General features: G+C 53.1%; 1 protein-coding gene across 12 annotated transcripts; it reads right to left on the reverse strand.

Moving 5' to 3' along the window:
* Window positions 1-1,098: 1,098 nt before the first annotated feature.
* Window positions 1,099-20,177, reverse strand: TSKS (testis specific serine kinase substrate). Of its 12 annotated transcripts, none has more exons than XM_058280634.1 (11): window positions 19,935-20,177; window positions 19,148-19,376; window positions 6,206-6,301; window positions 5,939-6,022; window positions 5,629-5,712; window positions 4,774-5,060; window positions 4,000-4,194; window positions 3,336-3,509; window positions 2,612-2,747; window positions 1,415-1,539; window positions 1,099-1,278 (listed from the first exon to the last, which is right to left on the reverse strand). In XM_058280634.1, the coding sequence occupies exons 1-11, from the start codon at window positions 20,102-20,104 to the stop codon at window positions 1,122-1,124; spliced, it is 1,737 nt and encodes a 578-aa protein (XP_058136617.1). In that variant the 5' UTR covers window positions 20,105-20,177; the 3' UTR covers window positions 1,099-1,121. The 12 variants fall into 12 exon arrangements, with proteins under 12 accessions (XP_058136617.1, XP_058136621.1, XP_058136620.1 ...); XM_058280638.1 differs by having other exon boundaries at window positions 1,383-1,539; XM_058280637.1 differs by having other exon boundaries at window positions 1,415-1,582.
* Window positions 20,178-24,529: the final 4,352 nt, after the last annotated feature.

Genomic DNA, 24,529 nt, shown 5'->3' on the forward strand with positions numbered 1-24,529 from the left:
TGACATGTGGTACTCTGGCCTCCAAATGGACAGAACTGCATTTTTAGTTAGAGAAAATACAAAGACAAGTTCCGAAAGTAGCCTTAAAAGAAAGGGTCCTTGCTTTGACATAGCAACATCAAAAGCAAGTAGGACTGGGCAATCAGAGCTATAGAAGTTTTATTTTTATTTTAAGATTTATTTATTTAATTCCCCCCCTCCCCCGGTTGTCTGTTCTGTGTCTATTTGCTGCGTCTTGTTTCTTTGTCCGCTTCCTTCTTTGTCCGCTTCCGCTGTCTTCAGCGGCACGGGAAGTGTGGGCGGCGCCATTCCTCGGCAGGCTGCACTTTCTTCGCGCTGGGCGGCTCTCCTTACGGGTGCACTCGTTGCGCGTGGGGCTCCCCTACGTGGCGGACACTGCTGCGTGGCAGGGCACTCCTTGCGTGCATCAGCACTGTGCATGGCCAGCTCCACACGGGTCAAGGAGGCCCGGGGTTTGAACCGTGGACCTCCCGTGTGGTAGACGGACGCCCTAACCACTGGGCCAAGTCCGTTTCCCCGCTATAGAAGTTTTATGAAAACTACTTTCCTTTCACATCATTTGTGTTAGAGAATGCCGCCCCCGTGATCATGTAACATTATTACAATCATGACATAACATTACTACATTCGTGAATTAACATTACCCAATAAAAGGCACATCTTTAAGTATTGAATTAAGAAAATTGGAAAATCAAAATACATTAAAAATCAAGCACTTAATTTGTAAACCTTGATAAAATATCAGCTATTCCAGTTTCTTCAAAGGCTTGTGAACTTTTTGTAAGGGTGGGCAGGAAGTGCAGAAGAATAAAATGGAAGACAGGATTTGGAAACAAGGCCAGAGCTTGTGTTATATTTCAACTCATAGCATTATTGTGGTGGCTTAAAATACGCCCAGGACTTGACATTCTCTCCAAAATACATGCACTGTTTCTTTGCTACTCCCCTTGCACATGGTCTGGATTAAGTGGCTCATTTCTAATGAATAGAAAAAGGGGAAATGATAGTATATGGCTTCAGAGACCAGGTCATACAAGACACTGCTAGTCATCTTTGGGTGCCAAAAAGGAAACAGAATTCATGCCAGCATGAGGGGCCATTTATTGTTCAGGGGCTGGTGCCCCACGTTTTGGGGGAGTTCCCCCACCGCTTCCTCCCCCCATTGTCCCCGTGGACCCCTCAAGTGGCAGGTTGCTAAGTTGATCATGGAGGGAGCACATCTTCAAGTGCAGATAATCCAGAGCGGCCACCTTCTCCCTGCAAAGACAGAAAGTGGGAAGTTGCCGCAGGCCAGGATGCTCGGTGGCGGGGTGCGGGGCTGGAAGGAGGGGGTGACTCAGGCCCTTTCCAGAAGACCTCACCCTCCTCCCACGCCCTCAGCCTCCTTCCTCACTCCGGCTTCATCTTGTCCGTCAGCAGCAGGTTCTTGGCCCGCAGGGCTTCGTCTTGGGCCAGCCGCAGGGTGGAGCTCAGGGCCTCTGCCCTGACGTGTTTGGCCAAGGCCTGGCGCTCCAGCTCCTGGGGAGAGGAGTGTGGGCGCGGCTGGGCTTGCTGGACTGGGCTGGGGGTGGAGGGGGAGCTGGATCGCAGAGGGCCAGGGTCCCAAGGGGCCCGCGTGCCTCCCCCAGAATGTTCCGTGTCCCATCCTGCGTCAGGCCTGTTCTCACCACACTTTGGCCTTCCAAATTCCACTGTGCATGGAACCTTTGTCCTGCTGTCTGCCACCTCTGGACCGGCCTTCTAGGCCCATCAAGTCTATTACAAACTCACTAACCGTCACGAACTGACATGTCTGACTCCCAGTATCCCACAATGCACTGACCTTCTATGTCCCATCATGCACTAAACCTGGGTCTGTCATGTTTCCCTGGGGCCATGAACCTTGGCGCATGTGACTTGTGTTTGTGTCCCGGTGTCCCATCACGTGATGCCCTTTTTTTTTGTAATGTGATGACCTTTGACATCCCATAATTCACAAGACCCCACATCTTATCATGTGAGCATCTCTGTCCTTAGTGCTCTGGTTCTGTATCCCACAATGCACTAGGCCCCATAACCCATCATGCATTAGGTCAATATCCCATAATACATCAGATATCTCTTTTTTTTAACAAGACTTCAGGCCTCAAGTCCTATCAGCTATTGGACTTTCCCCATGAAGGCCTGAGGTTCCATTTCCCATAACGCATTAGTTTATTTTGCCCTGCAGTCACTGGTCACATGTCTGACCCCCTATATCTCTTATAATGCGTCACCTCTCTAAGGTCTACTGAGAGTCAGGCCTGGGTGCCATGATGCTTTTAAATCAGCCTCTGTCTGTAGCCCATGAGGTACCAGATTCTATGTCCTATCATGCTTTGGGCCTCAGTCCCTCACCTGAGGTCCCATAATGACTGGACCGTGACTCCCAAGCCACCAAACAGTTGGCCCCACGATGCTTGAGAGCTAAGTCCTCCCCCAACACCTGCTGCCCACAGCACTGTCCTTCCCTTCCCACCAAACCCTGGCAGTGCCCTTGTGCCCTGGGCACCCCTCCCCTTGCCCTGACAGGAAAGCAAAATGGGGCATGGTGGCTCTAGGTCCCTGGTACCAGAATCTTCTTGTGTAGCCTCTGGCAGCTGGGGCAGGCAGGAGGCAGGCCCCTCTGCTTCACCTCGTCCACTAGTGGAGTCAGCGCTCGCTCCAACAGCTGCTGCAGGGACTCTGTGGACAACTGCTGTCCCTGGCTGGGGAAGGGAGGGGGGTGTGAGCAGGTGAAAGACGTCTTGAGCCAACTCCATTCCCAGGATGCCCCAGGCTCACCTGCCAAGCCATTTCCACAATGCACCCCTGCAACTTTCCCACCGTGCTCCAGGGCCACCCTAGACTATCGTTTGGTTCCACAGGGCACCAGGCCATCACAGACTCACATTTCCCACACCATACCAGTTAGGCCTGATCCCAAGTTCTACTGGGAATCCTCTTCCTATATTGACCAAGTCTTGTATCCCTTGACTCTCACTATATGCCAAGGTTTCCCCTTTCCCACAGTGCACTGGGAAAACTTGACTCACACCAGATACCCCAGTCCAAACTTCCCACAATGCACTGGAATACATGTGCTATAAAACACATCAAGTGTTTCCAGAGTTCCACAGGACACTGCCTTCACCCTGAGCGGAGGGAAGATAGGAACCAGGCCTTCAACGCATCAGGATTCCCTGTGTGCCACAATGAACCACTTCCCCCTCACCCCACTAAGGTCCCTTTCTCTTTCAATGCCCTAACTTCGAGGTGTCCCAGAATGCACCTGGAGCCAGGCCCCGCCCCCTTACCTGGCACAGCGGGCACAGGAGCCTTGGGGAGACCGATCCAGGCCCATGGAGAGGTCAGACCCTCTTCGAGAGCCCTGGAATTGCCGCCCCAGCTCCTCCAGAATGGGTTTGACAGGGCCCAGCCCCTCCAGTTCGTTCCTCAGAGAAGCCACAGACACTGCTGACCGCTCCACCCTGAGGCATGAGAGGACCCAGGGCTGCGGCCTCTTGCACAGCCTCGTCCAGGCCAGCCCACCCCTCTCCTCTGCCAGCAATGCCCCTCTCCCTCTGCTCTGCTTGGCCCCGCCCTCTGAATTTTGAGGTCTGGACACGCCTCCCCGCTCTCTAATTGGCTTTTCCTGTTCCCGTCTGGCCCCGCCCCTGTCCTTTTAAGGAATAGGCCACACCCCTTCACCAGCTGGCTCCGCCCCTCGGACGCTAGGTATGGAACGCCCCTCCCTCTTCTCTAATTGGCCTTTCCTGTTCCCGCCTGGCCCTGCCCCGTCCAATAAGGACTGGGACACACCCCTTCCCTATTTGGCTCCGCCCCCGATCCTTATACGGTATGGAAGCCCCTCCCTGCTCTCCAATTGGCCATTCCCTCTGCCAATCTCAAGGTCGGGCGCCGGCCAATTGCCGCCGCCCCCTGCCCCGCGACCCTCCCGCGCACCCGGCTCGGCCTTACATGGTGCACAGCTCGTCCGCCCGGCCCCGCAGCTCCTGCAGGCCCCGCGCCGTCTGCGCCTGCTCGCGCTGCGCCCGCTCCCACTGGCCCAGGAAGCCGTCCAGCCTCCCGCCCAGGCCCCCGAGCAGCCGCAGGGCCTCCTGCACCGCCCCCTCCTCCTGATGCCACTTGGCGGTCAGCGAGGACACCTCCCTCCTGTGGGGGCGAAGGGAGGGAGGGAGGGCTAGGTTGGGACTCGCCCACCCAGGCACGCCCGATGGCCGCGGACCCACTCGGCCCCCAATTCCCGAGTCCTGCTTGTTTCTGGAGATCGGCCCCGTCCTCCAGAGCCTCGCCGCTAGCCCCCGTTCAGCGGGCCTGGCCCCGCCCTCCTCCCCGCCCCGCCGCGGCGCCCCCAGCCACCGCCTCCCCAAGGTGCCGCTCACCCCCATCCTTGTCCCGTTAAACTTGCCGCCCCCAGGACCTGCCCTCTCCAGCCTCGCCCACCTCACTTCCGCCCGTTCCCTCCAGCCTGCCCTATACTCAAAGATCAGTTCTTCGAATCTTGGCATACCCCCAGAACGCCCCCTTAGCGGCTCCTCCAGCCCCACCCCTTGCCCCGCCCACCCAGCGCCTCCGGGCCCCGCCCCTTCCCCGCCCACCCAGCGCTCCGGGCCCCGGCCCCGCCCACCCAGCGCCTCCAGGCCCGCCCCTGCCCCGCCCACCCAGCGCCTCCAGGCCCCCGGCCAGGCCCCGCCCACCCAGCGCCTCCAGGCTCCCCCTGGCCCCGCCCACCTCAGCTCCTCCAGCCCGGTGGAGACCTTCTGCAGCTCCTGCTCGCTCACCATGGGGCACTCCCCTGCCCGGGGCCCCATTCCCCAGCCGCCGGGAGCCAGGCCGCGGGGCCGTGGGGGTTCGTCGGGGCTCCCTGGGGGCCCTGAGCAGCCCTGGGGAAGAGTGGCGGTGCCGAGGCCATGCCGGGAGAGGCCGGCCTCCAGCTTCTGCTCCAGCTCCTGCAGCTCGGCCTCCTGCCTTCGCGGTGTCTCATCCTGAAGTTGCTGCTGGAGGTAGCGCAGCTTCTCCTGGACGAGGTTGGGAGGGAGGGGTCACTGCATCCTGCCCCCTGCCTCTTGCAACCACCTCCTCCCCAAATCTGCCCAACGGATCCCCGAGACTGGAAAGTAAAAGAGCGTGTGGACAAGATATTGAGAAGTCACTCTTGGAGTCTAGATGGACTTCCTCTTGCTGTCCCATTTGAAGTCTAGTTACAGTCCACCTCGCTTTAACTCCAAAAAGCCTACTTTTGGAGGTCTCCATCCATCCCAGCTCCAATCCTCCAAGCTGTCAAATTCCAGCCGCCCCCGCCCCCAGGAATAACGCCCTTGGTTGGAAAATGGGCGGGCAGGCGAGCAAACGGGCGTTCCCACTCGAGTGGGGAAGGAGTTTCCCATCTGTGTGCTGCTGGATCGCCAAGGGCTACTCGAAGCCTAACCTGGTCCCTCTTAGTGGCGCTGAAATATGATTTTGAACGCGGGGGGTGGTGGTGCTGGCAGGAAGCGACTCCCACCTGAAGACTTCCTCAAGTCCCTTGCGTCTGCGATCCTCTCCCCTCAAACCTTGGGGTCCCCCGCCCCCACCCTGCCCCCTTACCTCCAGCAGGGCAGAATTCTGCTTCAGGACGTTGGTTTTGATTTCAGCATCTTCTACTGACCGGGTCACCTTCCGGCAGTTCTCCTGGGTCAGGACACCAGGGCGAGGGCCCTGCCTTCCCATTCCAGTTCCGCCTCTCGGCCCTTAAGTCTCACTCTTTCCATACAGCCTCCACCCCCGTACCCGCTTGGTGCCTAAGTTCCACCTTCTCCTTATTGGTCCGCCCCTCGCCATTCTCCTTCCTCCCCTTAGAAGGTCCTTTTTACCAGACCTCTGGCGTGCTACCCACTCCTGCCCTCCAGAGGCCCACCTTGAGCTGACTGCAGTAGCCCTCCAGCTCTTCTGCCTCTTGCCGCCTTCTCTCTAGATTCTCGCTCAGCACTGAGCACTCGCTCTGGAGCATGGAGGGGAGGAGGGCTTAGCCCGGCCAGATGGGGCCGCCCCATGGGAAAGAGGAGCTGGGCCTCCTGAGACTAACTCCCCAACTGCGCTCTGGGTGCAGTGGGCTGGTGGCGGCTTCTGGGAGGGGAACTTGGCCCTGGCGGAAGGGGAGGTGTTGGGGGGCAGGTCCTCACACCTGCAGTGTCTGCACGTGCTGGTTGACCCGTGCGGTCTTTTCCTTCAGGCTGGTGATGGAGTCTTTGGCGCGCACCAATCCGCTGTTGACCCCGCTCTGGGGAAGAACAGAACATGGGTGGGTCAGTGAGTGGGCTGGGGCAAGCCCTGATCTCCAAGAACATTCCAGAACCAGGAGGCGGGGTTTCCACCTGGGTTCTGCCTGGGAACGGCGGAGTGGCTTTGAGCAAGGGCCTTGATTCCGGGGGCTCCTGCTCCGTAAAAGGAAGGGCGTGGACTCGATTTCTGCTCAGCGGGCACGGAGAAAAATTAGGAGAATCCAGGAAAGGGTGAGGAGAATGAAGGGTGCTTAGACAAGCCGGGAAAGAAAGATGGTCACAACCAAATTTGAAATAAATGCCCTTGGAATCCACAGACATAAGTGAGACAAATATTCTTAAAACATATGCTCTTTCTTGTTATGCGCAGGAGAATTATAAAGATAACCTGCCTTCCAGATATGAGCACTCACCATCCACCAGGCCAAGCACTGACCTGCGCCTTCTATTACTCACAACTGTACTTCCTGAGGTGGAAAACTGCCCATTTCGTAGGTGAGGCAAATGAGGCTCAGAGAGAAGTCCTATGCACTGCCAGGTACACAGCAGGTTAAGAAGGCCTTGCCAGAATTCAAACCCAGAGAGTTTGTTTTAACCCATATTAGGTGGTCTCCAGTCTTCACAGCTTACGTGATAATGAAATGCCTTGTGGCTCAGAAGGGCTATGTGTGGCAAGAGGGCTACTTGTTCCCCAGGAGCCATTACCCTCTCCTGCCGGTTAGACTGGCAAACGACTACCCAGCCGAAGACTACATTTCCCAGGTTCCCATGCAGCTAGGTGTGGCCATGCGATTACGGTTTGGCCAATAGAATGTGAGTAGATATGATGTAGGCACTACCGAGCCATGCCTTTCTTCCCACTGGCTGGAAGGCAAAGTTGATGTCTAAATCCAGAGCAGCCATCTTGGACCATGAGATGGAAGATGCGACAAGATAAGGAGCCTGAATTGCTAACATACTCAGTGGAGCTGCCAAACTCAAGTCCAACCATCTTTGGAGGCTTTTACATGTGAGAAATAACATTTTCTATCTTGTTTAAGCCATACTATTTTGTGTCTTTGTTACAGCAGCCGAACTTGTCACTTAACTAATATAACTTACAGGGCAGCGGACTTGGCCCAGTGGTTAGGGCATCCGTCTACCACATGGGAGGTCCGCGGTTCAAACCCCGGGCCTCCTTGACCCGTGTGGATCTGGCCCATGCACAGTGCTGATGCGCGCAAGGAGTGCCCTGCCACGCAGGGGTGTCCCCCGCGTAGGGGAGCTCCACGCGCAAGGAGTGCGCCCTGTAAGGAGAGTCGCCCAGCGTGAAAGAAAGTGCAGCCTGCCTAAGAATGGGGCCACCCACATGGAGAAATGACACAACAAGATGATGCAACAAAAAGAAACACAGATTCCCATGCAGCTGACAACAACAGAAGCGGACAAAAGAAGACGCAGGAAATAGACACAGAGAACAGACAACCGGGATCCGGGCGGGGGGGGGGCGGGGGGGAAGGGGAGAGAAATAAATAAATAAATCTTTTAAAAAATATAACTTACATTCCCATTTCACAGTTGAAAGGGAGACCCAAAGAGCCCCCTTGCAGCCTGTTACGACCATATGCTTTAGCTCCAGCCCATGGGATATAAATATGTTAGATGTGTGTACTGGGATATGCTTGAAAGGAATAGGCATGATTCTCTTCCCTTTCCTCTTTTTTGATTTCTGGAAGGTGAGAGTAACAGCCTAGAAATGGCTGAGGAACTAGAAAAAAGGAGCCTGCATTTGAAGAGTAGAGCTGCTGTACGTGTTGAGGTTATTATGTGAGGACTAAAACTGTCTTCCTTAAACCAGTCATTTTGGATTTCATTCATAGTTGCTGAACTAACTAATACACAAAGGGAAGGAGGAAAAAGTTTCCTCCATTGTAAGATGAGGACAATAACATTTCTTGCATGATTGTTTTGGAGAACAAATGTGATAGGAGATATTGAATTAGGTTGATGTAAGGAGAATCATGGAGTAAGGACCTCCAAAATTTTACCCTTCCATAAAAGCAATGAGAAAACTGGCAAAACTATCAGAATCAATTTTTTCACAACTTTGGAAATTAACCAAAAGCTTGCAGAAATCCAAGCAGTGTTCATTCAAGAGAACTGGTTGAATTCCAGTAAGAAGAGCAAGATTTGTGGGTTTTGACTTATCTTAGTTCCATCTTCCACTCCCCAGCTCAGCAGTAACTTTGGAAAATAACAGCACATGTTCTCTGTATTAGAGGGAGCAGAATGAAGCTGGAGTTCTTTCAAAGCTTTATTCCCAAAGAATAGTCAGTCTTATTTGACCTGCCTGGCGGTTCCCTAGAAGACCTTGTCTTTATTTCGCTTGACTTAGAACTCACAGTGCTAAAAAGTCTCTCTCCCATAGGGTAGGGGCTCATTTGTTGAAAATGTTCACAGGCAAGTATTTTAATGTTAGCGCTTGAAATGATGGTAACAGTTGGGGCAAAAACAGATCAGCCAAGGAGCTTAAAAGAAAAGAATTCTGAGGAATGAGATATACATAGGGGCTTTGAAAATTCCCAACAAAGTCCTGAGCATCTAGAAAACGACACAAATACATAGGTCTGTGCATATGCTCAGGAAAGACCTAAGAAGACCCTAAGCTCTCACCTCTGGCAGAACGGGGTGACAGTGCACAAGCAAGAAGTGAAGGCTAAGGCAGAGTTGTAAACTGACTGACTGAGTTTGAAGGTGTACACAGAGGCTCTCAGAAAAGACTGGGATTTTCTGGGTTGCTGGCATTTATTGAAATCTGTCCAATCATTAACTGAACACTAAGCTAACAGAGAGTTCAGTGGCTACACACAACAAAGAAGAGAAATTTTGCAGAATTAGAAAAGTCACTACAAAAAGCAGCAACAACAGCTAACCCTTGGGAGAGGGGAAGAATGAATTTCCAGAATTTCCACATTATAATATTTAAAATGTGGTTTTCAGGGGAAGCAGATGTGGCTCAAGCGATTGAGCTCCCACCTACCATATGGGGGGTCCATGGTTCGGTTCTCGGTGTCTCCTAAAGAAGACAGTGAGCTGGCATGATGGGCAGGTATGGCAAGCTGACGCAACAAGAGGCACAAGAGGAAAACATAATGAGAGACACAATGAAGCAGGAAACGGAGGTGGCTTAAGTGATTAGGTGCCTCCCTCCCACATCAGAGGTCCTGGGTTCTGTTCCCGGTGACTCATAAAGAAAGAAAAAAGACAGACAGACACAACAAGTGCAGACAATGAGAGGTTGGGGAGAGAGACATAAAATAAATGTTAAAAATAAATAAATAAGGTGAAGTAGCTGTGGCTCAATCAATTGGGCTCCTGTCTACCATATGGGAGGCCCCGGGTTCACGTCCCAGGGCCTCCTTGTGAAGGCAGGCTGGCCCGCACCTGCAGAGAGCTGACGGCCGGCACCTGTGGAGAGCTGGCTCAGCAAGATGATGCAACAAAGGGAGACAAGCAGACACAGAAGAACGCACAGCAAATGGACACAGAGAGCAGATAGCAAGCAAGCTGTGAGAGGCGGGCAGATAAATAAAATAAAAAAATAAATCTTAAAAAAAAATGTTGGGAAGCAGACTTGGCCCAATGGATAGGGCGTCCGCCTACCACATGGGAGGTCTGCGGTTCAAACCCTGGACCTCCTTGACCCGTGTGGAGCTGGCCCATGTGCAGTGCTGATGCGCGCATGGAGTGCTGTGCTACGCAGGGGTGTCCCCCGAGTAGAGGAGCCCCACACGCAAGGAGTGTACCTTGTAAGGAGAACCACCCAGCGCCAAAGAAAGTGCAGCCTGCCCAAGAATGGCGCTGCACACACAGAGAGCTGACACAACAAGATGACGCAACAAAAAGAAACACAGATTCCCGGTGCCACTGATAAGGACAGAAGCGGTCACAGAAGAACTTACAGCAAATGGACACAGAGAACAGACAACTGGGGGGTGGGAGAGGAGAGAAATAAATAAATAAATCTTTAAAAATAAATAAATAAATAAAAATTTTTAGGAAAAATGTTGTTTTGGGGGAGCAATGTAGCTCAAGTGGTTGAGTACCTGCATCCCATGTACAAGGTCCTCGATTCAATCCTTGGTACCTCCTAAAAACAAAACAAACAAATGAAAAAAAGAAACTCTCATTGAAGAGCAGATGTAACTTAATGGTTGAGTGCTTGCTTCCCATGTACAAGGTCCTGGGTTTAATCACTGGTACCTACTTAAAAAATGTGTTTTTTGATAAAAAAATTATGAGGGATGAAAAGAAACAAAGTATGGCTAACACAATGGAAAAAACACAAAAGAAACAATTTCTGATGAAGCTCATACTTACTAAACAAAGATTTTAAATCAGCTATTTTAACACACAGCGAATGGACACAGAGCGCAGACAATGGGGGGAGGGGGAAAGGGGAGAGAAATAAAAAGTAAATCTTAAAAAAAAATAAATCAGCTATTTTAAATATGGTCAAAGAACTAATGGAAACCATGTCTAAAGAACTAAAGTATGAGAATGAGGTCTCACTAAATGAAGAATACCAATAAAAAGAAAGAAATGATAATAAGAAACCAAACATAAATTACGGAGTTGAAAAATGTAATAACAAATGAAAATTTCACTAGAAGGGCTCAGCAGCATATTAGAACAGCAAGAAGAAAGAATGAGCAAAGTTGAAGAATGGTCAATTGAGATTACCCAGCCTGAGGAACAAAAAGAAAAAATAATGAAGAAAAATTAATAGAGCCCCAGAGACCCGTGGGACACCACCAAGCATAGTGATATATACACGTAATAGAATGACAAGTGAGATGTGAAAGAGAAAGGGGCAGAAAAAAATGATTAAAGAAATAATGACTGGGAAGCGGACTTGGCCCAATGGGTAGGGCGTCCGCCTACCACATGGGAGGTCTATAGTTCAAACCCTGGGCCTCCTTGACCCGTGTGGAGCTGGCCCATGGGCAGTGCTGATGTGCGCAAGGAGTGCAGTGCCATGCAGCAGTGCCTCCTGTGTAGGGGAGCCCCATGTGCAAGGAGTGTGCCCTGTAAGGAAAGCCGCTCAGCGCAAAAGAAAGTGCAGCCTGCCCAAGAATGGTGCTGCACACATGGAGAGCTGATGCAGCAAGATGACGCAACAAAAAGAACACAGATTCTTGGTGCCACTGATAAGGCTAGAAGCAGTCACAGAGGAACACATAGTGAATGGACACAAACAGCAGACAATTGGGGGGGGGGGGGGTAAGGGGAGAGAAATAAATAAAAAATAAATCTTAAAAAAAATGACCAAAAACTCCCCTAATTTGATAGAAGACATAAATCTACACATACAAGAAGCCCAAAGAATTCCAAGTAGGATAAATACAAAGAGATGTGCACCTAGACACATCATAATCAAACTATCAAAAGACAAGACAAAGTGAATCTCTTTTTTAAAATTGTCTTTCTTATCTTTTTTTTTTTTAAGAGTGAATCTTAAAAGCAAGAGAGAAGCGATGCATCTTGCACAAGGGTTCCTCAGTAAGATTAATTATAATCCACAGGACAACATTTAGAAAACTGACAAATATGTAGTAAAATGACAAGGGAATTAAGATGGTATCCTAGAACATGTATAACACAAAAGGAGGCAGAAATGGAGGCACTAAAGAACAAAAAAGACATAAGACATTTATTTAAAAGATAGCAAAATGGCAGAAGTCCTACTGTATCAGTAATTACATTAATGTAAACAGATTAAACTCTCCACATAAAAGGCAGAGATAAACAGATTGATTGAAACACATATGACCCAGTTTTCCAGCAGAAATGACATTCCAATGAGAATATGCCTCTAGCAAAGAATCTCCTTCAACCTTCTGAAGAAGAGAAGGAAAACACATAAAGAAGTACCTGTGCAGAGTCCCAATGCCTACTTCATGGATGTGAAATGCCCAGAAAACTATAAAATAACACAGTCTTTAACCATGCACAAACAGTAGTTTTCTGTGTTGACTTCTCCACTGTCCTCTACAGGAGGAAAAGCAAAGCTTACAGGAGATCCTTTAGTCAGGAGAAACACTAAAAGCACCCTGAATTAAGATGAGTGGGAAATCATCCTAATGAGCTCATTTTAAATGAAAAAAGTTACTGAACCAAATGCTGTCTAAAAGAGACTAACTTTAGATTCAAAACAGAATGGGTTGAAAGTAAAAGAATAGAAAATATATTCCATGCTAACGGTAACCAAAAGAGAGCTGGAATGGCAATACTAACTAGACAAAATAGACTTTAGACAAAAATTGTTACTAGAGAATGAAAAGGGCATTTTATAATGATATAATGATCTATCCATCAAGCAGATATAACAATTATAAACACGAATGCATCTAACAACAGAGCCCCAAAACACATGAAGCGAAAACTGACTGAATTGAAAGGAGAAATTTAAAAACATCAACAATAATAGTTGAAGACTTCAGTACCATGCTTTCAATAGTGGATAGAACTAGACAGGAGATCAGCAAGAAATTAGAAGATTGAACAGTACTATAAACTAGACCTATAGAACACTACACTAACAGCAGAATACACATTCTTCTCAAGTGTACTTGAACCATTTTCCAGGATAGACTATATGTTAGACCACAAAACTAGTCTTAATACATCATTTCAAAGAACAGAATTCATACAAAGTATGTTTTCTGACCAGAGGGAAATTAAATCAAATTATGAACAGAAGGAAATTTGGAAAATATCACAATAATGTAGAAATTTAACGACACACTCCTAAAGAACCAATGGGTCAAAGAATAAATCACAAGGGAAACAAGAAAATATTTTTAGGTGAATGAAAACAATAATGTAACATGCCAAAACTTGTGGGATGGAGTAAAAGCAGCGCTCAAAGGAAAAATTTGAGTTGTAAATGCCTTCATTTAAAAAGATCCCAAAATCAACAACCTCATTTTCCACTTTAAGCTAGAGAAATATCAAACTAAGTCCAAAGGAAGCAGAAGGAAGGAAATAATAAAGATGAGAGTGGAATTAAACAAAATAGAGAAAATGAACAAAATTAAAAATTGTTTCTTTGAAAAGATCAACAAAATTGACAAAATTTTAACTAGATTGACCAAGGAAGAAAGAGAACAAACTCAAGTTGCTAAAATCTGGAATGGAAGAGAGAACATTATTATTGGCTTTACAGAAATTAAAAGGATTTTAGGGAATTCTAATAAACAATTGTATGCCAAATTAGATATCCTAGATGAAATGGACAAATTCCTAGAATGAATGCATAAACTACCAAGATGTACTCAAAAAGAAATAGAAAACCTGTATAGACCTAGTAACAAGTAAAAAGATTTAGTTAGCAATAAAAATCTTCCAATAAAGAATTCCTAAGACCAGATAGCTTTCTGTTGAATTCTACCAATCATTTAAACAAAAATTGACACCAATTCATCTCAAACTCTTCCAAAAAAAAAAAAAAAAAAAGAAGAGGAGGGAACAGTTCCCACCTCATCCTATGAGGCCATTATTTGGATTATTTGGATACCAAAACCAGAACAATACATCACCAGAAAACAAAATTACAGACCAATTTCCCTTATGAATATACATTTTTAAAAATACTAACAAACGAAATCGAGGAGCATATAAAAAGATGTATACACCATGACCAATTGGAGTTTATCCCAGGAATGCAAGGTTGGTTCAACATATGAAAATCAATCAGCATAATACATCATATTAATAGAATAAGGGGAAAAAACATATGACATCTCAAAAGTTGGAGAAAAATATTTGCCAAATCCAACACCCTTTCTGATAAAATCACTCAAGAAAATAGGAATAGAAGGGAAATTTCTCATCCTGATAAAGGGTATCAACAACAATCCAACAAAACATGGCAATTTAAAATACACCCAGGGGAGCGAGTGCACCTGCATCCCATATATGAGGTCCCAGGTTCAGTCCCTGGTGCTGCCTGAAAAACCAACAAACCAAACAAACAAACAAAGTCCATACATACTTTAACAGTCCTTTAAAATGTGGAGCCCTGTGGATAAGTTGACAGCAGAAAAAGCACTCTCCCATCCTTTCAAGAGCATATATTCTTTTCCAATGGATGAACCAATTTCAAGTCATCCTTTCCATAGTGAAGATGAGGTTTATGATATTTTGCTTATGGATGAAACTCACTGTCTCACTTATAACTGGGAAAGGTACCACAATTGTTAGTTTTCCAAGCATATACATAACAACTTTGATATTGAGGAAGTTCTGTTGGAATCAAGAGCTCTGTCTGATGCCACTGATGAAGAAGTAGTATAAGTAGATCCTTGAAAATATTTGGATGGAGATTGTGAAAAGTATCTACAGGATCCTGCTTTTGATACCACTTACTCTACTGAGGCTTGTACTTACACCAGCTACTTGGACAGATTCTTCAGCAGGAAAGTAGATGCTAGAAACCAAGCCAGTAAAGGATGGGAAGCTTGGGGAGAGAGGAAATGAGAAAGGATTTCTGAACAACGATGGGGGGAAATCACATAAGGCAGAAATGATGATGTGTGACTTAAGACACTAGTTCCTAACAGACACTGCAGCTTTCTGCTTGCTTTCCTTGCTCTGGGTGACAGTAGTTGCCATGTCATAAGCAGACCCCTGAGGAGAGGCCCACGTGGCCAGGAACTGAGGCTCCAGCCAATGGCCATGCACAACCTTCCTCCCCCGTCAGGCCTTGAGATGCCTGCAGCCCCGGTTGAAACCTTGACTACAACCTCATGAGACCCTGACCCAGAACCACCCTGCTACGTCACCCTAGGTTTGCTGTGTTAAGCTGCTAAATTCGGGGGTCATTTGTTTCGTGGCAGTAGATAACCAATACACAAAGTGATCTTTCTAAACTGAAGATGCAGAAGGTCTTGGGTTTCCTTTAGCAGCTTGATATTATCGAGGAATTCCAAAAAGAAATATTGGATGTTTGTAAACTGGTCTTTTCCTCTGGGTGTGATTAAATTATGATTAGGGCTTTTACTGGGACACGCCAGTAGGATGTTGAGTCCCCATCCACTGAGGGAAAAACAACATGGCAGAAGAGCTAGTTGGAGTTTTGAGCTGGAGCCTGGGAAGTAATCACACAGAGGAGCAGAGCAGCTAACCCGAATAGAACTGAGCCCCGGGGAGAGACACAGAGCCTAGAGAGCCCGATGGCCTACAGCTGGTATTGGGAGAAGCCGGGACACGGAGCCTTACGGGGAAAAGGGAGGCTGAACGTCAGCAGCCATCTTGCTCCCACACGTGGCAACAGACTTGGGTGAGGGAAGCACCTTGTACTTTATGGCCTGATAACTGTAAGCTTCTGCCCTGAATAAATACCCTTTATAAAAGCCAACAGATTTCTGGTATTTTGCATCAGCACCCTTTTGGCTGCCTAATACAGTAACTGTTCCAGAAACGTGAGGAAGTGGGTCCTGGGTGAACAACTAGTTCTCCCACTTGCCACTGGACAACCTTGGTGAGGGGATGCCACCTCTCTGTGCCCCCGTTTCCTTCCTGTGAAATGGAGGTAGGAGTGACAGGTACCTTTACTGGGCTGTGGGGAGGAACATGGCCTAGCCCGGAAATGAACTTTGGGCAAAACTCTGAAAAAAAAAGGGAAAGAGTGGCTGGGGTCCCTGGAGGGCTAGTTCACTGAGCGCAGGCTTGGGGAGTGCTTCCGCCCGAGCCCGCCAGCCTTGGCAGAGCAGTGAAAGGTAAAACACCCGGGGAGGATCGCTCCTGGACCACCCAGTGCCGCTCTCGGCAGTCCAACTCCCTGCTCTGAGCCTGTTTCTTTTCCCATAAAACGGAAACCCTTGTTCACATGGCAGTGGGGAAGGGTCACAAGGAGATATAATCAACATGCCAGTAGAGCGGTTAGTGCCCGCCTCATCACAAAGCGGCGCCGGGACAGGGTCTGCCGGGGAGGGGCCTCAGCGACACAGACCCTCCACGCAGCCTCGGGGAAACCTGCACACGCAGGACGAGCCCCCAGCGGGTGAGAGGACCCGCCTGCCGGTCCTGGCCGTTGATTCTTTGTGTGATCTCCCAAAAAGCAATTTCCTGGGCCTCAGTTGCATCTTTCGATCTCACAAAGATGGCCTAGCTCAAGACGGGAGCCAGAGGCCCCAGCCAAACCCCGGCTTCCCGTCCTCGCCCCCCACCCCCACCCCAGTCTCTCCCTCCTCTCTGGGACCGTCACTCTCTCTAACAGGGTCTCCACTGCCCAGGGGCCTTTATCCCACTCTCCGGATTTCTCGACACCCTCCTCTCCTCCCTGGGTCCCCGCCCCCCTCTCTCTGGGTCCCTGTCCCCCTCCTCTGGGTCCCCGTCTCCCCCTCTCTGGGTCTCCATCCCCCTCCCTCTGGGTCCCCATCCCCCTCCCCCTGGGTTCCTGTCCCCTCCCTCTGGGTCCCCGTCCCTCTCTCTCTGGGTCCCCGTCCCCCTCCCTCTGGGTCCCAGTCGCCCTCCCTCTGGGTCTCCGTCCCCCACCCCCCGTCTCCGTCCACTCCCTCTGGGTCCCCGTCCCCCTCTCTCTGGGTCTCCGTCCCTCCCCCCCCTCCGTCCCCTCCCTCTGGGTCCCCGTCCCCCTCCCTCTGGGACCCCGTCCCCCTCCCTCTGGGTCTCTGTCCCCCTCCCTCTGCATCTCTGTCCCCCTCCCTCTGGGTCCCTGTCCCCCTCCCTCTGGGTCCCCGTCCCCCTCCCTCGGGGTCCCTGTCCCCCTCCCTCTGGCCTCTGTCCCCCTCCCTCTGGTCCCCGTTCCCCCACGCCCCTGGCTGTCTGTCTGTCCGTCTCCTCTGGGTTGCCGCCCGTCTCTGTCTGCAGGCGTCCCCCGGGCCTGGGCGACGAGGGCTGGTGTCCGCTCTTGCCCCTCCTCCCCGCCCGCATGCACCCCCAGCTCTTGGCTCTCATTGCTTTGTCCACTTTACGGAGGAGGAAGCCGAAGCTCTCGGCGGCGCTCTGCAAGCTCGCGGCTGAGCCAGGCTTTGATCCCGGTCGCCTGGGGCCCTTTCTCAGACATCACGCTCATCCGCCGGTGGCCTTGCCTCAGAAATAGATCTCGTGGGAGGCGACTCCAGCAAGCGGCGCCCGATTGATGCCGGGAGGGGGCAGCGGGAGGGAGGGAGCGTTGTCCTGGCTGGGAGGAGCCCCCCGGCCGTCCCTGTGTCCCCTGCTCCTTGTCCTGGCTCAGGCCTGGGGCTCCCACCCCGCACCCACACCCAGCCTCCGTCAGGCCTCTAGCCTCTCCCCTCCAGATGCCCCCCTCCCCTGGTGGCCCTGGCGAGGTCTTTTAGGGGAAAGCGAGAACTTTAGCTTCAGTATTGAACGGCTCTGCCGCTAGTCCTGACTGCTTTTCTCACAAGTGTCATCCTGCAGACGGCATCTGCCTGTCATTGTTGTTGCCATCTTTCAACTGGGTACCCTCCAAGAGAAGAGCACGAGACCCCCACCGTCAGGCACGTTGCCCCAGGCCTGGCATGTAGTAGCTGCTCAGCTAATGGGACGGGAGCTGCTCAGGAACCCACACTGGCTCCCCGGCGCCCCAGGGAGAATGCCTGCGCTTCTCAGCTCGTGCAGCCTGTGCCCTCCCACTCCTTCAGCCCCCCACGTTACACGCCAGCCGCAGCCGCCCCCGCCCCGTGCTCCTTTGAACCCTGCCCATCTGCACACGCTGTTCCCGCTAACTGGAACACACCTTCTCATCTCCTGCCTGGGGCATGCCTTTCTCATCTCCCAGGTCCAGTTTGTGCACTGCCTGTTCCGGAAAGTTCTTTCTTGACCGTAGGGGGCTGGACCTCCCTCTTCAGGGCTCCCAGTGACCTCTGCTGCCCCCGTCCCCCAGCCTGACTCCTAAGCCCCTTCTACCCCTCATGAGCGGCGTGACCTCTGGTGTGCAGTTCAACCTCTCTGGCCTCTGCGTGGTCATCTGTCAAATAGTGCCGAACAACAACTAGGAACTAATACAGCAAGCCCTCATGCAGTGCCTGTCGGGGCCGGTCCCTAGGCTAGATATTTCAGCGGGTTAATCGCCCCTCATAACATTCAAGAAATTTCTGTTCCGAGAACGAACGTATGAATCTGTTTTACAGATGAGGAAACTGGTGCTCCCGGAAAACAGGAAGTGTCCAGTTACGCTACTGACACTGCTCCTCAGCATCGCCATCGCAGTTATCGCACGTTTGTCTCTGCGTCCACGCCTGCCTCCCCTCTGACTGACTCAGAGCCCCCTTCGGGTCCGGGGGGAAGCTCAGGAGGTAATTCAGCCCCCAAGCTGAGGTGCTCTGGGTGCCAGCCAGGAAGCCCCTGAATTCCCCTAGCTCTTGCTCACCTCCCTGTTCTGCCCCCTGACCCCTTAGGTAACTCCCCTCAGAGAACTCCTATTCATCCGTCAAAGCCCAGTTCCAACACCACCTCCTCCAGGAAGTCTTCCTGGATCCCCCCCAACCTGGTTTGAGGGGTCCTTGTCTGAGACCTCCAGTGCCGCCTCCATTAGGGCATCTGGTCACCCAAGCTGTGTCTGTCGCCCCCATGGGACCCAGAGCACCCCAAGGCAGGGACCTGGATTCCGGGCTGTGTCTCCAGCCTCATGTGGGACATGTGGGGGTGACTGAAAAAGCTAGAGCCCAACTCCAAGGCAGCAGGGATCCCTCACCCAGGACGAAACTGATTGGTCGCCGGCCGGCAAAAGCGGGAGAGGCAGGTCCCCCTGGCCTCAAACGGCAGCCGGAACCCTCTCCCGCCAAAGCAAGGGCGCCCTCTCCAGCCTCGGGGCGGGCCTTCCCGGCGGGGCCTCTCACCAGGATTTCCGTGATGTCGGGGTCGTCTGGAGCCCAGGGCGGCGGGGGCGAGGCGGGGGGCCCAGGCAGCGCGGGGGGGCCGCCGCTGTCTTCGGTGGTCGAGTCGGTCCCCGAGGAGTCGGCGGGCTCCATGGCGGCCAGGTTGAGCAGGGACACATTGGTGCAGGCTGAGGACCGCTTGAGGTTCAGGCACCAGTGCATGGGCTCATGGGACATCCGGGGCTCCACCCTGGGGAGGAGAGGGCTGGGGTTCAGCCCCCGCGGGAGTCGGCCCCTCCTGCCTCCCTGCCTCCACGCCACCTGCTTCCCTCGACTGCAGCCTCGCTGCCTGCTTTCTTCTCCCTTCCCTTCCCCGCTGCCCACTTTCTTCTTTCCCCTTCCCCGCTGCCCACTTTCTTCTCCCTTCGCTTCCCCGCTGCCTGCTTTCTTCTCCCTTCGCTTCCCTGCTGCCCTCTTTCTTCTCCCTTCCCTTCCCCGCTGCCCACTTTCTTCTCCCTTCGTTTCCCCGCTGCCCGCTTTCTTCTCCCTTCGTTTTCCCGCTGCCCACTTTCTTCTCCCTTCTCTAGCTCCTCTCTTCTCCTCCGTTCCCCACCCCTGTTTCCCCGCTGCCATCCCCACGGCCCTCTTGCTCTCTGCCCCTGGCCCTCTCCTTCTTCCTTTCCCCGCCCCCTTGCTGTGCCTCCTCTGCCCCTCCCCCCCTTCCTCCGGCACCCACGGTGGGACTTGGGCTCTGTTGGAGGCAGCGCTGGGCACTAGGACCATCCCCGACAGGGTGCGACAAACCCACCCGTGGAACGACACGGCCTTCTTTTTCTTGGCGATCCCCTTGGCCGGGCTGACGGCCCCCCCGGGGGCCTCAGGGAGCAGCGGGGAGCGGCTCTCGACCCCCGCGGGGGGGTCCCCAGCCTCGTGGATCTCTTTGGACTGCCAGATTGTCTTCACCACCACGCTCGCCATGGCGGGGGGCCCTGCTCCCAGGGGCTCTTTCCTCGGAGACTCGCCACCTCCTCTGACCGCTGCGCCTCGGGGGCCCCTGCCCCACCAAGCCCGCCTCACAAAGGACCCAACCACTGGGGCCCAGTGGGGGGGGGGCTGGACCCTGGCTCATGGCAGCCCTCCAGGAAACCTCTGGAACCCCCCCCCCCAAGGAGCCCAGTTCTACCCCGAACGTGCCCCCATTCCGTCCAGAGCCGACGGAGGGCCGGGCCTGCGGCTCTCGGGGGTTCCCGCCGGCCTCTTCCTGAGAGGACCGTGGGGTCGCCCAGCCCCCCCGCGCTCGCTCCTGCTTGGTTCTGAGGCAACGCCGTGGACTTGGCCCTTTTCTGGGGCCAGGGACGGAGCCCGAGCCTCCTTCCTTGGGGGAGCGAGGGACAGACACAGAAACAGGGACACGCCAGGCCTTGGGGAGTGGGCGTAGCCCAGCGGTTGAGCACCTGCTTCCCATGTACCAGGTCCTGGGTTGAATCCCTGGTACCTCCCCGAAAAACAAACAAATGAACAAAAAAACAGCAGGCCTTGATGAGTGACAGAAGAGGAATCAAAACTGAGTGATGGGGAAGTGGACTTGGCCCAATGGATAGAGCATCGACTGACCACATGGGAGGTCTAGGGTTCAAACCCAGGGCTTCCTCATCTGTGGTGAGCTGATGCGTGCAAGGAGTGCCGTGCCACGTGGGGGTGTCCTCCGCGTAGGGGAGCCCCACGCGCAAGGAGTGCGCCCCACAAGGAGAGCCGCCCCGTGTGAAAAAAAGCGCAGCCTGTCCAGGAATGGCGCCACCCACACGGAGAGCTGATGCTGCAAGATGATGCAACAAAAAGAGACACAGATTCCCGGTGCTGCTGACAAGAATACAAGTGGACACAGAAGAACACACAGCGAATGGACACAGAGAGCAGACAACTCGGGCAGGGGGGGGGCAGAGAAGGAGAGAGAAATAAAAAAATAAATAAATCTTCAAATAGTCCAGTGAGTAGCCACACAAGGGAATCTTACTTAACAGTAAAAGGAAGGAAGCTCCGATCCATGCCACAATGTGGATGGACTTTGAAAACACGATGCCAAGTGAAATACGCCAGACACAAAAGGCCACGTATTGTATGATTCCCCTTATGTGAAATACCCAGAACAAGCACATTTGTAGACGGAGAGTAGATGAGAGGTCACCAGAGGGGCGGAGGGCGGGAGGGAAGGGGGAGCCGCTGCGTAATGGGCGCGGCGTTTCTGCGTGGGGTGGTGGAAAACTTCTGGTAACAGATGACGGCGATGGTAGCACCATACTGTGAATTAATTCATAGCACTTGATCGGACACTTGGAAGTGGTTAAAATGGGAAAATGTGTGTTGTACGTACGTTACCACACTAAAAAATGTCAAAATCCAACGTGGGGGGTGATTTTTTTTTTAATACTGGGTATTGTGTTGGAGGATGATGGGGCTGGGGGGGGAGGGGCTAATTTAAGTCCCTTAGGTCCAAGGAGGGGACATTTGAGCTGGGACTGGAGGGGGGATGGGGAAAGCAGGGGGCGAAGGGTGTTGTGGGCAGAGAGACGGGGGTGAGCCTGGGGGCCCCAAAAGGCCAGGGGAGGCCAGTGCGGTGTGAGAGTGAGCGAGAAGCCAGCAGAAGCAGCGGGGCGGCCAGGAGATGGTGGCCGGCAGCCGGGAAGGCGACGCCTGCGCTGGAGCTGGGGAGGGACCTGGCGGAGGAGGGGGGAGGAGGGGGGTCTAAGAGAGCAGAGCCTGGCGGGGGAGGTGGGCGCAGGGTCCAGCCAGAGCCGCCGGGGCCCGCGGGGGCGCGGCGGGGCGCGAGGCGGCAGCGCGTGCTCTGGCCTGGGCCGGGGCTGCCGAGGGAAGCGGCCCCAGCGTCCTGGCTGCTGGCAGGTCCCCGTGTGTGACCGCGGATGAGCTCGGCTCTTCCAGAGCACGTCCGAAGTCGGTTTGAATCAGGAGTCGGTTTGTTCAGGTCCAAGTCTTAGAACCTTCTTCCAGGTGCTTCAACCCAGGAGCTCCTTGGGGCTCCCAGGGATTCCCTCTTAAGGCTTAAAACCACTAGTGACCCCAAAGGTGGACTGGCCCAAGGTGACTTACCACGGGGTCAGCGCTTGCTCTCCGGAATGGTCTCGGTGCTGTCCAGGAGGACAGCCGCACCGTGCGCCGCGACCCCAGGCTCCGGCTCCTGGGCCCTGGCCCCGTGGCGAGTCCACGCCGGGCCGTGCTCTGAGCGTGAACACTGGATTTCACGGTTTGTGAAACTAAGAATGTAAAACACGCTGAGATGATGACTATTTGGATGGATGGGATTAAATAAAATCTGTTATGGGTATTCGGTTCACCTGTTTCTTTCGACTTTTTTTTTTCACCTGGCTGGAGTAAATTGGACATCGCGCCTGGCGCTCCCACGGTATTTGCTCTGGACGGTGCTGTTCTAACTGCGGGGATCACCCATGAGCCCCATGTCTACCTGAGTCTGCTCAGGACTGGGTGTTCCCGGGGCTTTGCCCAAGTAAAGGCTGCCTCTGCCTCCCCAGTGCACTCTGGTCACAGACTCCTATCACACCTTAAAAGGCCTTTGCTTTATGCCCAGTCTTGAAACTTAAGTGCCAGCCAGTCCACAGGCGCGCGGGAGGGGGCAGGGGTGGTTGAGTTCCCCCACCCATCGTGACCTAGATTCAGGACTGAGTACACGTTCTGTCCTCGGGTGGGCTCTGGGGGAGGGTGCACCGTGGAAGGGGACACGGGGTGTGTGGAAGGGGGGGTGGAGGGTGGGGCAGGACAGCGCTGCTTCTCCCCAGCCAGGCTGTCCTTCCCACGCCCCGGGAGGACTAGTGTGACCTCCGCGACTCCTCTCCACGGCCAAGGGCCAGCTCCAGGAGAGAGGGCTTCCTCCCCAAGCGCCGACCAACTCCTCCAGGCCTCGGCCGCTTCCTGTCTCTTTCCACAAAAAAGGACTGCAACTCCGGCTCCAAATAATATATTATAAAAAAACGGGCCCGCCCCTGTGTTCCCTGGGGGCAGCTGGCCTCCTCTCCCCACGGCAGGAGTGGACTCGCCGGCCACCGAGGCAGCTGAGCGCTCGGCAGACCGCCCTCCTGGAATCCAGACTAGATTTTCCCAAGCCCCAGTTCCTGGAAATCCACCCGGAAGGGACATGTTGAACCCGCAGGGTGGGCTCTTCTCAAGGTCACCCCCATCCCGCCAGGAGCAGTGGTGTTCCCTGGACCCAGGCCACTCCCCGAAGGCTCATTCCTGGGATTAGGAAAGAGGCGTAGGGTGGGGTTTGGTTCCTCGAGGTGACAGAAATGGACTCTTCCACTTCCCTTTGCCCCAAATTTCTCAATAGCCTGGGGCGTTGGAGTTCTGGAAGCTTTGCTTTCTCAAAAGTCAGTCAACCGAAGAGGGTCGCTGGGATGCCGCGGGTCGGGCCAGGGCAGACTGACCCATTCCTTCCTTTGACAAGTATTCTTTTAGCTCCGCGCTGCCCATCTGGTGAAGATAATCACAATATTGACTTGATATCTGCTATTATGGAGGCTGCCTGAGGCACTGTGGTTGAAGAAGGGAAAAAAAGGCAATATGTGGAAAAGTGGCGATAGGCCAAAATATAGTTTAAATCCTAACTCTGCCACTGCGGAGCTGTGTGACTTTTGGCAAGTCATTCAACGTCTCTGGACCTCAGTTTTAACTTCTGCATAATGGGAACCGGATTGCAGTTCCTCCCCTCTGAGATTCTAGGTTTTCTGGCAAGCCAAGTACTGGCATCCTGGCAGCTGGAGAAAGGAGGGGTCAGGGGCAAGGGAAGACTTCCTGGAAGAAGATGTAAGGAACTGGGGGTAAAGGGAATCAGGGAGACGCTTGCGCAGTCAACACCTCATTGCTTCTCGCCCCGCCCAGCCCCTTCTCTGCAGCAGGGAATTGCAGGCGTCGCTCTGCCTATCCCAGCCCAGCTGAGCGGCTCTTCCCCTTCTCCTTCCTTCTCCACCAGTCGTCGCTCACCGCACGCCCCCACACCCGCCCACTAGGGGGCGGAAGTAGGCCACACCCCGCAAATCCGCAACGCCTGTGGGGGCGATCTAACCCTCCCATTGGCCCCTGTTCATATAAGTCCCGCCTCCGCAGGCCCGCTCCCCCGCCTTCCTTTACGTCTTTCCGTCACCTCTTGGAGAGAGGCCGGATCCAATCAGCATCAGACCCGGCAGCGCGGAGGGGGCGGTCCTACGAGGCCTACTCATACCCCGCCCGTCTCTCAGGCACCGCCCCCTCCCCCCTCTCGAGCGGAAATAGCGGGGTACTGGACCAATCGCAGCGGCTTGCCTTTGCCCGACGGCCAATGAGACAGGCAGCAGGGGGAGGGCCCGAATCTGAGCGGCACTACTCAGAGCCAACCGG

The sequence above is a fragment of the Dasypus novemcinctus genome, chromosome 18 (genome assembly GCF_030445035.2).
Source record: "Dasypus novemcinctus isolate mDasNov1 chromosome 18, mDasNov1.1.hap2, whole genome shotgun sequence".
In the NCBI taxonomy this organism is placed as follows: domain Eukaryota; kingdom Metazoa; phylum Chordata; class Mammalia; order Cingulata; family Dasypodidae; genus Dasypus; species Dasypus novemcinctus.